Source organism: Impatiens glandulifera, chromosome 7, assembly GCF_907164915.1.
Source record: "Impatiens glandulifera chromosome 7, dImpGla2.1, whole genome shotgun sequence".
Lineage (NCBI taxonomy): Eukaryota > Viridiplantae > Streptophyta > Magnoliopsida > Ericales > Balsaminaceae > Impatiens > Impatiens glandulifera.
Window position 1 is genome coordinate 38108019 of NC_061868.1, and position 12361 is coordinate 38120379.

Genomic DNA, 12361 nt, shown 5'->3' on the forward strand with positions numbered 1-12361 from the left:
TAACACATGAAGATCAAACAAAACAAACAGAAAAATATTTTGTTAATGGTGACTTTGGAGGAGGATGTGATGTAACAAATATTTAGCATTACATAATACAAAACCCAACTTATTAGTAAATAAATATTTTGCTATAACTATTATAAACATTTCATTTTATCCTCAAAAAGAAGATCATCTAAGCTTCTTTCAAGTTCTAAAGAGTCCAAACTCTCTCTTAAGCATTTAACCACAGGCCAATCTAGTTAGAAACCAATCATGGGTTGTCTCGATAGCTCGCACAAGCCACTACAAGTGTCGATGAGCCAAAAACACGTGATGATGGCTCGAAAATAAATGCTTTAAAATTATATGTTAGTTCACACCTTTGTTGTTTGCTCCTTTATAAGCTTGATTCCCACCCTTACGTATAAAGATTTTGTGTTACGTATATAACCTATCTTTCCGAACTACAGTTGGGCTTTACGATTCCAACGCTGAGACAACTTCTTCCACAACGATTTTCTCTCTTTTGTAAGAGATGGTGTTACTTTACTTTCTTTACCTTGTCCCCACATCACCATGTAGAATCCAACCGCTATAATGCCTGCTCCAATTACACTGCAAAAGTTTGAATAAAACATCAGCAAATTCTACCATAAATAGGATTACAGGCAACAAAAGAAATATAAAAAGACATTCAAGAATATGCTATTGTTCCAAGTGGAATTTGGAGCAAAGTAGCAAACTTGTTCCAGAATGTGTAACTATACAATAATTGGAGTATTATCAAAGAATGATAATGATTTGAATAATAAGTGTATTAAACATAAGTTTTCCACAAAATTCAATGAGATCAAACATCAGATTTGGTATATTGATTAAATCAGGAAATGCACAAAATTACTAGACATGGAATTGTGGAAAAAAACTTCATGGCCAGTTGGCATATTGAGATAATAAATTAGATTTTTTAAAATTGTTGGTGACCTAGCACAAGTTTGTTAAGCTAGGCTATTTAGGAGGATATTGATTCCACGCTATTCATTTCAAAGGGAAGGAGTAGTGGGTTGTTCCTCCTAAATAACTTGAGTAACAATCTTGTAAATGTCTAAAACATAAAAAATAAAAAATCTAATCTGATATCTAAAATAGTATAAATAGAGACAAAGGTCTCTCACTAAGAACGGGAAATTGGGAGGGAGTCATGGTTGTTGGGAGGTCGTGCTAGTTTCCTCCCGGAAATAAACCCTATTTATCAAAAATAAAATTAAAAAAACTGATACCTAGACATGTTAGCTGGATAGAGGTTGTTGTGCCTCAATTATAAAGGCTATTCACACAAAGAAAATCGTTAAATTGTTCTCTATAACTTTGACATCTTATCTGCAATACAAATCTAAATCTTTTGGGTAACTATCTAATCATAAATCACATTGAATTTACAAATCAAATCATTTTTTTAATAATTTACACATCCACACCCCAAAAATTCACTGAAAAAACTACAGCAGTTTTTAAAGGCCAACACTTTACCCATGATTCTCTTTTCAAAAAAGAGAAGGCTGCAATCCAGAGGCATGTTCAGAACACTTTCAAAAGTCAATATGAAACCAAGCAATGTAGAAGGAACAATACCTGCCAAGATAAAGAGCATCGCCAAGCAAAACCATTCCAGAGATTACAGCAATAACCATACCAAGGGGCTTGAACATAGTAACAAAGAGAGGACCCTTCTCATGTAAACACCATGTGATGATATTAAATCGTATCGCTATTCCAAACGTACCCTAAAAGGAATAGAATTGAAATGCAATTAGTCGTCGGACACAGTCAGTAAGATCAAAGATTTTAAGAACAAAAAAGAAAAGGATAAGCGCTAATTGAAGAGTTGGCATCTTAATATTAATGTCATGGCTCGTTTAAAAATATATATATATACCTATACATACATATACATATATAAGTGTATATATATATATTTAAGTTTGTACCAAATATTGAAAACGTGACATGAATGTCGTGTAATGTGCATGGACTCCGCCTAAATGCACAAGAACTATTGCAAACAAGATTAAGAAAATTTACAATGAATTTAGCAAGTTATAATTTCCACATTTCACAGCCCCAACTAAACAATATGCAAAAAAAAACGTAGAAAAGGAGAAGGCTTTGTCGTTGACTTACAGCATAAATAATAGCAACTGTAGGGATTCCAGGGGGTATTATCCAAGCAATTGGGTCTTTTTCAACAATGAATGCAATAATTGCGCATTGAAGAGTACCAAACAAGCTGAAGAAAAACACAACACTTATCTTCTCTGGGTATAGCTTTACAGTTGCTGCCTGGAGAAGAAAACTTGGTTATATTCATCACAAAAATAGGCCTAACTAAAAAGTTATCTTTAAAATTCAGTAAAATTGTAAAATATAGGATTGGTCTTCTATTCTTCACATAGGAAATTGAAGAGGACCTACAAAGCTAGAAAAAGATGAAGATTGTGTCTCCAATTTGGTTGATTAGGTTGATTTCTTCCCAATGAGATGGTGTAACAGATACAGATGTGGGCTATTATAAATAGAAGAATTTGCCCATTAGGATTTAGTTGGTTTATTATAGCTTTATTATAAATAGAAGAATAGTTAAGGTTTATGATCAAATACTGTTTCTCATCTTCTGGCTTAGGCTATTCAATTCTCATCTATATTTTCTTGTTTCTTGTATATTTTTTCTATAAACCCTAGATCTGTTACACTGGTATCAGAGCTACGAGCCTCTGCCTATGGAAATCTGAGCATACAAATTTATATTGTTGATAATCGCTGATCGTTCATTCCAGGGATCATTCCTCAGCTCATTACTAAATGATTATTATGGATTCAGAGTAAGAATAAGAAAATATTTTTATTTGGTTGAAGTTGGTTCAACAAAGATATAAAAATGTCCTATATGCCCACACACTAAATTGCAACTTATTATCTATTGAATAATTGACTAATGACTTAAAATGTCATGCTAACTTTCACCCGAATCTTTGTAAGTTTCAAGATACAGACGATTGGCAGTGCTGAGATGTGGACTTTATATTAAGTACGAAAACCCAACTTGTTATAACTCATCTTCCAACCAACATGTAGAAATTATGTTGTGGTACCAAAGATTAGAACATCAGGATTTTGCTTACCTTGCCAAAAATGTTTCCTAACTTGTTTCTTCATGAGAAGATATGCTCATTACAATGTGACATTTATCAACTCTCTAAACATAGTCAATCTTTCCCTAAATCATGTTATCAACCATCCAAACTCTGTAAACATAGTCAATCATGAGAAGATATGCTCTCATCACAATGATGTTTCGGGTCCATCTCAAGTTAGAACATTCAAAAAGAAGTTGTTGTTCATAATCTTACATGACTCACATGACGGTAGTAACGGTACCTATTGAAAGAAACGTTGAAGGTCGGTAACATATTCAAAGAGATCTTTTCTATGATCCAAACCCAGTTCAATGCCTCCATGTCACTTTAAAAAAATCAACCATATTATCCAAAGCCCAGAAATATTAATATCAAAATGGGAGATTTTGAGTGAATATCATCTCAAAGAGCCAATTCCTCACATTTAGGTCCCTATCTCAAACTCACTCCCATAAATTATTTACACTAGACGACCAAACTCATCATCGCCAATAACCCGTGTCTACGCTATACGAATAACACATTGAACACTCAGTCCAAGAATTGGAACTTGATCCAGGTTCTACTGACATTTATACAGGTACTCATTATTCAATTTTAACTATAATGATAATCTGGAGGTACCAATTGAATTAAGAAAAGGGGCTGCACAACCACCCCAATTTCTTGTTTCATACATGAAAGGCTATTCTCCAGATATTGGGCGTGCATAGCCTCATTTGACACATACTATTGTCAACCAGCATTGATGAAGCACTGAATCACATAAAATGGAAACAAGCGGTTAATGAGGAAATTCAAGCATCATAAAAAAATATGGCATGTGGTCCATCTACAATCTACCAAAAGAAAAAAAGGTAACTAGGTGTAAGTGGTTATTCAAGGTCAAAATATACAGAACATTGGAAAGATTGAAGGTACACCTTGTTGCAAAGGGCTTTTCCATGTCCATAGAATTGATTACCAAGAGACTTTTGCCCCAGTCACTAAAGTGAATACAATCATGATCGATTTTTCCTTGGCCACTAACAAAGATTGGTCGTTACATCAAATGAGCGTAACAAATTCCTTTCTTAATGGAGACTAGCCATAAATAAATGGACGCTAACTTGCAAGAAGTTTTTAGCTACAAATCCTTCTTGGTATGCAAGTACACCATATAAAGGGAAGAAATTAAGCTCTATAGCGATAAGCATCACACTAAATCCAAAGAATAACAGCCAGCAGTTTGAGAAACAAGCAAGCCGAGAATATTGTTATTTCTTATCAATAAATCAAGACAGTATCAGTTGCTGGCAGGTTGATTGCACTAACCTGTAAGATATTCCATGTTGCAATAGAAAAGGCACTGATTCCAAGCAAAAGACCGCCCAGTGCCCATTTTGAGTCATCGGCTGCAAGGGCTTGAGGATCTAAAGCAGACTGAGATGTACCCGAAATGATTGGTGGGCCTTTATATAGGGTATCCACTAATGCACCTGATACAGCAACTATAGTTCCCAAAAATTTTGCAACACTACTTACATTCTTCAAATCCATTTTCTCAATCCTATAGACAAATAGAAAAGATCATAAGGAAAATCAGGTTAAGAGAAACAATAAAATTTACATTTGGCATAAACATCTAACTGGAAGACTGATCCATAGAAAATTCTGGATCACAATCCAGAAATTTGCCTCAATCACACTTCTCTCACAAACGGAAAAAACCCACTTTCAAATTATTATTTTTTTTCAATTTTCCATTGTGATTGTTGTGACAAAATACTAGTTTCCATATATATAAGCACAAGAGATCTATGAAGTTGACAAATTTTAACTTATGGGCTAAATAGTAATAATTTACTTGAAAATAATGGCAAGCAAGAATGTGAAAACAGGTACTAGATTGTTGATAGCTGCAGCCAGAGCCGGAGAACTATAACGGATCCCTGTATAACCAAAAAGCAGCAAGCTTCTCCTGCAAAGAATTAGCAAGATTTGTAATTTCAAAAACCCAATACTTGTCAATCAATTAGATCTGACAAGAGATCGGAAATGAATCTTACCCAAAAAGGCCTAAAAGGAAAAATCTGAAGAGGAGAGCGAATGTGAGATCAGATTGCTTGTTCCTGTCACAGAATAAAAAAAAGGAGAGAATCGATTAAGTGGGTAGTGGAAATTGGTTGAAATCATGATCGAGAGAGAGAGATGTGAAAGGACTAAGGAGTGCAAATGCATACAAGAAACCTGTAGATGCGGTAGAGGAAGAATGGAAAAAGAAGAATGACGCCGAGTGAATTGTAGTAGACGAGATAGACAAAGGTGCTGATACCAGCATTCATGGAGGCTTTGGTGAAAGTAAGCATGCCTACTTCACCGAATTCGACAAAAACCATGGCTGCAAAGGGAGCAAATCCCTTTAACGAAGAAATAAAACCAGTTTCTTTCTTTCTCTCTCGATCTTCCTCCATCTCCATGTCTTTTTCTCTTTCTCTCTCTGTGTGTGTTGCCTTTCACTCTCGTAAGTAACGGCTGAAGTTTCTTTGTGTTAAGAACGAAGGAGAGTGCCGAGAGAGAAAGGTCGACTTCTCAGACTTTCCTTCCCAATTTCCGGTTAGCCTAAAATTGATTTTTTTTTTTTTTCTTTATAAGAAAATAAAGACTAATAAAATTATATAATTAAATTTACTTAAAACTAACTCTTAAGTTATATATTATATGTATATGACATTTAACATATTTATTTTATTTTTCAAATAAATTGGATGTTAATTCAATTATAAAATATAATTTTTTAAAATTAAATTAAAATATAATTAAATAATAATATTATTCTATATATACATATATTTTATTACGAAATTAATTTCATTTTATTATAAAGTATTTAATTTTTGTAATATAATCAATGAATTTTAAATATGTTTTTTATTGAAATTAACGATATAATAGACATACAGTATCAAAATCTAAGTATATTGTCAATATTGACTGTGATTAGTATTTATTTATATCATACCGAGATTTCGATATCGAAATATCGGTACAGTATCGGTATCGACAAAAGCAGATCTATGTTAGAATTGGGACACCCGAAAGAAAATAAAATTAATATAAATAAATGTGACATATCTCATAATTTTTTAAATCATTATTATATTCCTTAATTCGTAAGAATAATAGGAAACAAAATTTACAATTTTATTCAAATGTTTTATTCATAATTTTTTTTTTTACAATAATTTTTTAAACACTCCAACTCACTTAAGTAATAATTCTGTATCTTGATATATTCAATTAAGATGATCAAGTCTATCCATTAAACGAAAAAAATATATAAAATCTTTTATCACATTATTTTTCTCGACTTTTAGGAAAAAAGATCGAGTAACCGAATAATCCAATTTTCTTTCAACCAAAGTTTGTAACTTTCCCACTGATCCAATTTTCTTTCAACCAAAGTTTGTAAATTTTTACTGATTCAATTTTCTTTTTCATTATAGATATTGAAAATCAAGGATTAATGGAATCTCAAAAGATGATTTGAAAGATCACATTTGATTTTGATATGGAGATATACATTTCTAAAATCCGCGATGATTTGACGCATATAAGACGATCAAACTTATACTCTTGGTTAGGCCTTTTATTAAAAAAAACACTTAGAATAACATGAGGGACTTAATTATGTAAAATTAGTAAGATAGAAGGCTTAATTCAATATATATAAGTTTGAGGGTGAAACTGAAAACATGAAAGAAGTTAATGGGTTTAATTCAAATAACTTGTTCTAGAGAATCCAATGTGATTTTTTAGGTTAAACCCTGTAAAAACCCTCTTTTCTTCAATTCCATCTCCACAATTTACAAACCCTAGCTAGCTTACTACATCCCTAAAAATGGCCGATTTTTCGTCGGAGAAGAAGCCATCCTACCGTCAATATCACCCTTACCAAGACATGCAAATTCCAATCCATAACCTTTATAACCTCCCCACCTCCCCTGAACTCGTATTCTCCGAAGAAGCCACAAAGCAACGGCGATCATGGAGCGAAAATCTCACTTTCTACACCGGATGCGGATATCTTGCCGGCGCAATCGGCGGAGGCGTTAAAGGATCTGTTGAAGGGTTTCGTGCGGCTGAATCAGGCGAAACGTTGAAGCTACGTATTAATCGTGTTCTCAATTCCGGTGGTCATACAGGAAGGAGGTTTGGAAATTCAGTGGGCGTTTTAGGTTTGATATTTGCTGGGGTTGAGAGTGGGATTACACATTTGAGAGACACTGAAGATGTTTTGAATAGTGTATTGGCTGGACTTGGAACAGGTGCTCTTTATAGGGCGGCGGCTGGTGTAAGGTCAGCTGCGATTGCTGGTGCGATTGGCGGTGTGGCTGCCGGAGCTGTAAGTGGTGGGAAACTCGTATTGAAACGGTATGTTCCATTATAATGGTTTGTTTAAAAAGCCTTTAGAATCTTACCACTTCTTTTTTGAGATATAACATGAATGGGATGTGTGTTCTTAATCTGTTGACTTGTCCTTTATGAAGAATTTTGATAGAAAGTTTGAGTTTTTTTGAATCTTGATAGATTTTCTCTACTTGGGTTAAAAGTTTTGAGTTTTTGTATTTGTTATTGAATTTTAAACCAACAGATTGAATGTTACCATTTCGATTTTGAATAAGAACTTCTTAAATTTGTTATTGAATAGAAAGTTTGAGTTTTTTTGAATCTTGATAGATTTTCTCTACTTGGGTTAAAGTTTTGAGTATTTGTTATTGAATTTTAAACCAACAATAGTTAGTCAACTAAGTTTAAATTTGTGTATAATAGATTGAATGTCACCATTTTGATTTTGAATAAGAACTTCTTAAATTTGTTATTGAATTGATGTCATGAGTTATGTTTGTATATTTGTTACTTACTATCTTGTCTATAAGTGGGGCATCATTTGAAAACAATTTTCCCGGTTTGACCAATAGTTGTGGTGGAGTGGGATGTTATTTGTATTTCCTGCTCAGTATCACTCATATTCTGGACCCGATTCCTTAAGTAGGCATGTTCCCATTCATTTTTCCCAAACTAGCCTGTCTTATTCTCAAATTAGTCACAAACACTATATAAACTCAGTTGTTTATTTTTTTTTAAATAATGTTTTTATATTTTTTTAATAAAATTATTCAATTATTTTATTATTAATATTTATTTAATAGATAATTAATTTAGAATATTTAAAAAAATATAATATATTATTTAATAATTAATAAAAATCTTACCATGTACAATTATTTATTAATTTGGACTTTTTCTTTGTCATCATTGCTTGTTGAATATGAGTTATCTACATTGTCATATCATTTTCAATTTCATTGTTTTTCAACTCTGAGTGATAATTCTTCACTTAAATTATAAAGTGAAATAGATCTTGTCACTCCATTTGATTATTTCTTTCATTAGAATTTGTTGTGATTGACTAGTACCAGCATTTGTGTAAGAATTTTCCATCTGCATAAAATATAATAATAACAATTATTAGCATTAAATGTTAAATAAATCTAAAAACCTAAAATAAGAGACTAAAACTATATAAATTAAACTCTTGTTTTCTCTTGAAGTGTTTGCTTCTCCTTCTTCTTTCTCTTGCTTGTTTGCTTGCTTCGTATTGAAGATATATAGCCAATTTAAAGGGAAATTTGATGAAATGGCCCCCATAACAGGGGAAATTCCAAAAAGGGCCCCCGCTTACTAATGTTGGCAAAAAGGGCCCTTTTGCCCTGCGAAATGTCAGAAATACCCTTTCGGCGCCAGTTTTTACGCTCATAGACGCGAATTACCAATCACGCGATTTAATCTAAATCGCGTGAGTTCATCACCGCGATTTAGATGAAACGCGTGATTGGTAATTCGCGTTTTTAAATGTACTTGAATTAAACCTAAGAAGAAGCTGATATGGCCACCGAAGAAGCTGTAGCGGTAGTTGAGGCACCTCCGGCCGTCGTGGAAGCTGAGCCGGCGGCGGTTGTTCAACCGGCGGAGAATGCAGGAAAGGTCAATACGGTTAAGGAGCCTAAACCTAGGAAGGCCAGAAACCCTCCTACTCATCCTCCTTATCTTGAGGTTAGCATATATATATATATAATGATATAATAATCTAGGGTTTAGTTTCGTTTTGTGATTTGTTTAGGTTTTGAATTTGAATCCTTCTTAGATCTGATCAATGGTGTTTGATCTGTATGATTCAGATGATTACCGAAGCGATTGTATCGCTTAAGGAGAAGAATGGATCGAGTCAGTACGCGATCACGAAGTTCATTGAGGAGAAGCAGATACAGCTTCCTCCTAATTTCAAGAAATTGTTGTTGGTTCAGCTGAAGAAACTTGTTTCGACTTCCAAATTGGTGAAAGTGAAAGCTTCTTTCAAGCTTCCTGCTCAGTCGAAGGTGGCGAAGTCTGCCGCCGCTGCTCCTGCCAAGAAGAAACCGGCACCGGCACCGGCGAAGGCTAAGAAGACTGTGAAACCGGATGGTAATTCACGTACATTTAAAAACGCGAATTACCAATCACGCGTTTCATCTAAATCGCGGTGATGAACTCACGCGATTTAGATTAAATCGCGTGATTGGTAATTCGCGTCTATGAGCGTAAAAACTGGCGTCGAAGGGGTATTTCTGACATTTTGCAGGGTAAAAGGGCCTTTTTTGCCAACATTAGTAGGCGGGGGCCCTTTTTGAAATTTCCCCTGTTATGGGGGCCATTTCATCAAATTTCCCAATTTAAAAGGTGGTATAATAATTTAAGATATTATTTATCAAACAATTAAATAGACAACTCATAATAAGGATTTGTAAAAAGACAACAATGAAAAAGTTGGATTTAACAATCCATAATAAAGTTGTTATAAAAAAAAATAAATCAATGAAAAAGTTGGATTTAAGAGTGCCCTCTTATTTTGTGAAATCAATATTCCACATCAGCAGAAAGCGGGCACACATTGTAGTTGGCCAAAACACTCCACTCCAATGCTTCCGCCCGCCCTCTTATCTAAATAATAAATTTTATTTATAATATTTTAAATAAATAACTAATTTATAATATAGGAATATTATAACTAATATTCCTATATTATAGGAAAATTTGAGATTTTAAACTCACGTGTTAATATAATTAATAAAAAATATATTAATTTATTTAAAAAATATATTTATTAATTAAATATATAAGTAATATTCCTGTATTATATATATTATAAGAGAATTTAAAATTTCACCCTTAAAACATATTAATATAATTAATAAAAAATATAAAATATTTTTATAATTTAAAATATATTATAATATTAAAAACGAATAAATTTGAGAATATATAACATATATTCCTATATTATAGGAAAATTTGAGAATATATAATTAATATTTTTATATTATATTAAAATATTGTAATATTTTTATAATTAAATATATAATTAATATTATTATAATTTAATATATAATTAATATTCCTATCTTATAGTAAAACTTTAAAATATATATTTATTTAATGTTATTATAATGTTACTTAAAAATAGTAGAAAAAAATATTATAATTAAATATATAACTAATATTCCTATATTATATAATATATTATATTATATAATGATGAAAAAGTCAGAGGAGGGCATGACCGGCATAGAGGGCACTGCCCTCTTTTTGCTTTTATCTACAATGCAAAAAATGAAAAAAATCAATGACCTGCCCTTTTTCACGCTGTCCCAGGCAGGCACAGGTCATGCACTGGAGATGATCTAACAATACATAATAAAGACTTGTTTTGATAAGATAAAACAATGAAAAATGTTGAATTTAACCGTTCATAATAATAACTTGTTGTGAAAAGATAAAATAATGAAAAATATTGGATTTAACAATTCATAATAAAAATAAAAAAACATCAAATATGAACTTATAATAAAAACATACAATTTTTTAAAAATATTATTAAAAAAAATAAAAAAATATTATTTTAAAAAAAAAACAAGTTTAAATAGTGACTGTGGGTAGTTTAGGAATAAACTAAGGAACATGGCTAGTTTGAGAAAAATGAATGAGAACATCACTACTTAAGAAATTAGTCCCTATTAATCTACTCTAAACACTAATAAAAACAATTAAATATATGACATTATAATTTTAAGTTCATTTTTTTACAATAATATAACTTTTCATATATTAAAATATATAATATTAAAAAAATTATTTATATAATTTTAGAAAAGAAATATATTTTTTAAAGAATATGATATAACAGTCATATACGGAGATTCTCTAAAACTCTAAAATGTGACGGGAGTAAAATAAAATCTCCAAAATAGAGGATAATAGACGCGATTATTTATCCTTTTATTCAAATTATTTTTATTCGTAGTTTTTGTTGGGTCTGGGTGTAACTTAATATGGGTATAAATTTGGCTTAACAAAAACAAATAAAAAAAATTAGATAATACTATCCTAAATAAATCCTATTGAGAATTTTAAAATTAGCCCAATTATAAAATAATTTTTTTATTAGTTAAGAATTTTAATATTTTAAAAAATACATTATATTTCTCAAAGGTTTAAAAGGGAGTCAGGTTTAAGGATGACAATTTGAAACTGTCCTACAATAATCGAACCGAATTATCCTATTTGTGACGGTTTTTCTTCGAAATCGAACAGGGATGAGACGGGATGGTATTTGTCTCCCGTTCTACTCTAATTCTTCTCCGAACACTATAAACACAATTAAATATATAAAATCATCAATATATTTATTTATTCATTATATTTTTTAAGAGTGGTAAGTTATTTCTTTATATTAATATAAAATTTTAATATATTATAATATATATTATATTAAAAAATTTGTTTATATAATTTTATTTATAACTTTTTATTTTTTTAAAAATATTTTATAAACGGTGCCCTACCGGGATTCTCCGAAATCGAACGGGGCAAAGATGATATTAAAAAAATCTCCGAAATAAAAATGGGGCAGGGATGGTAAATGCATTTCTCGCCCTGAACCGCCTCATTGCCATCTCTCATGCTATTCGATTAATTTGACGCTACTCCTTTAAGTAGTGCCCCCACTCCATTTGCTGTTCGTGTGTAATATTAGCCTTAATCATTGATGTTTCTTAAACCCAAGAAGAAGTAGCCATAATTTATTTATTTATTTGAGTGCAACC

General features: G+C 31.6%; 3 protein-coding genes across 4 annotated transcripts; 2 read left to right on the forward strand and 1 right to left on the reverse strand.

The window, feature by feature from the left end:
- On the reverse strand, positions 1–5754 carry LOC124910361 (WAT1-related protein At5g40240-like). 2 transcript variants are annotated; one of them, XM_047450994.1, is made up of 7 exons: positions 5409–5754; positions 5228–5290; positions 5026–5139; positions 4494–4728; positions 2167–2325; positions 1618–1769; positions 1–600 (listed from the first exon to the last, which is right to left on the reverse strand). In XM_047450994.1, the coding sequence occupies exons 1-7, from the start codon at positions 5636–5638 to the stop codon at positions 450–452; spliced, it is 1104 nt and encodes a 367-aa protein (XP_047306950.1). In that variant the 5' UTR covers positions 5639–5754; the 3' UTR covers positions 1–449. The 2 variants fall into 2 exon arrangements, with proteins under 2 accessions (XP_047306950.1, XP_047306951.1); XM_047450995.1 differs by having other exon boundaries at positions 5402–5649.
- A 1245-nt stretch (positions 5755–6999) lies between these two features.
- LOC124945725 (mitochondrial import inner membrane translocase subunit TIM23-1-like) lies at positions 7000–7734 on the forward strand. The gene has a single exon (XM_047486213.1). It carries the CDS (start codon positions 7060–7062, stop codon positions 7606–7608), a length of 549 nt encoding a protein of 182 aa, XP_047342169.1. The 5' UTR covers positions 7000–7059; the 3' UTR covers positions 7609–7734.
- A 1374-nt stretch (positions 7735–9108) lies between these two features.
- On the forward strand, positions 9109–9845 carry LOC124909840 (histone H1-like). The gene is made up of 3 exons (XM_047450473.1): positions 9109–9275; positions 9401–9683; positions 9841–9845. Exons 2-3 carry the CDS (start codon positions 9401–9403, stop codon positions 9843–9845), a joined length of 288 nt encoding a protein of 95 aa, XP_047306429.1. The 5' UTR covers positions 9109–9275.
- The last annotated feature ends 2516 nt before the right edge of the window (positions 9846–12361 follow it).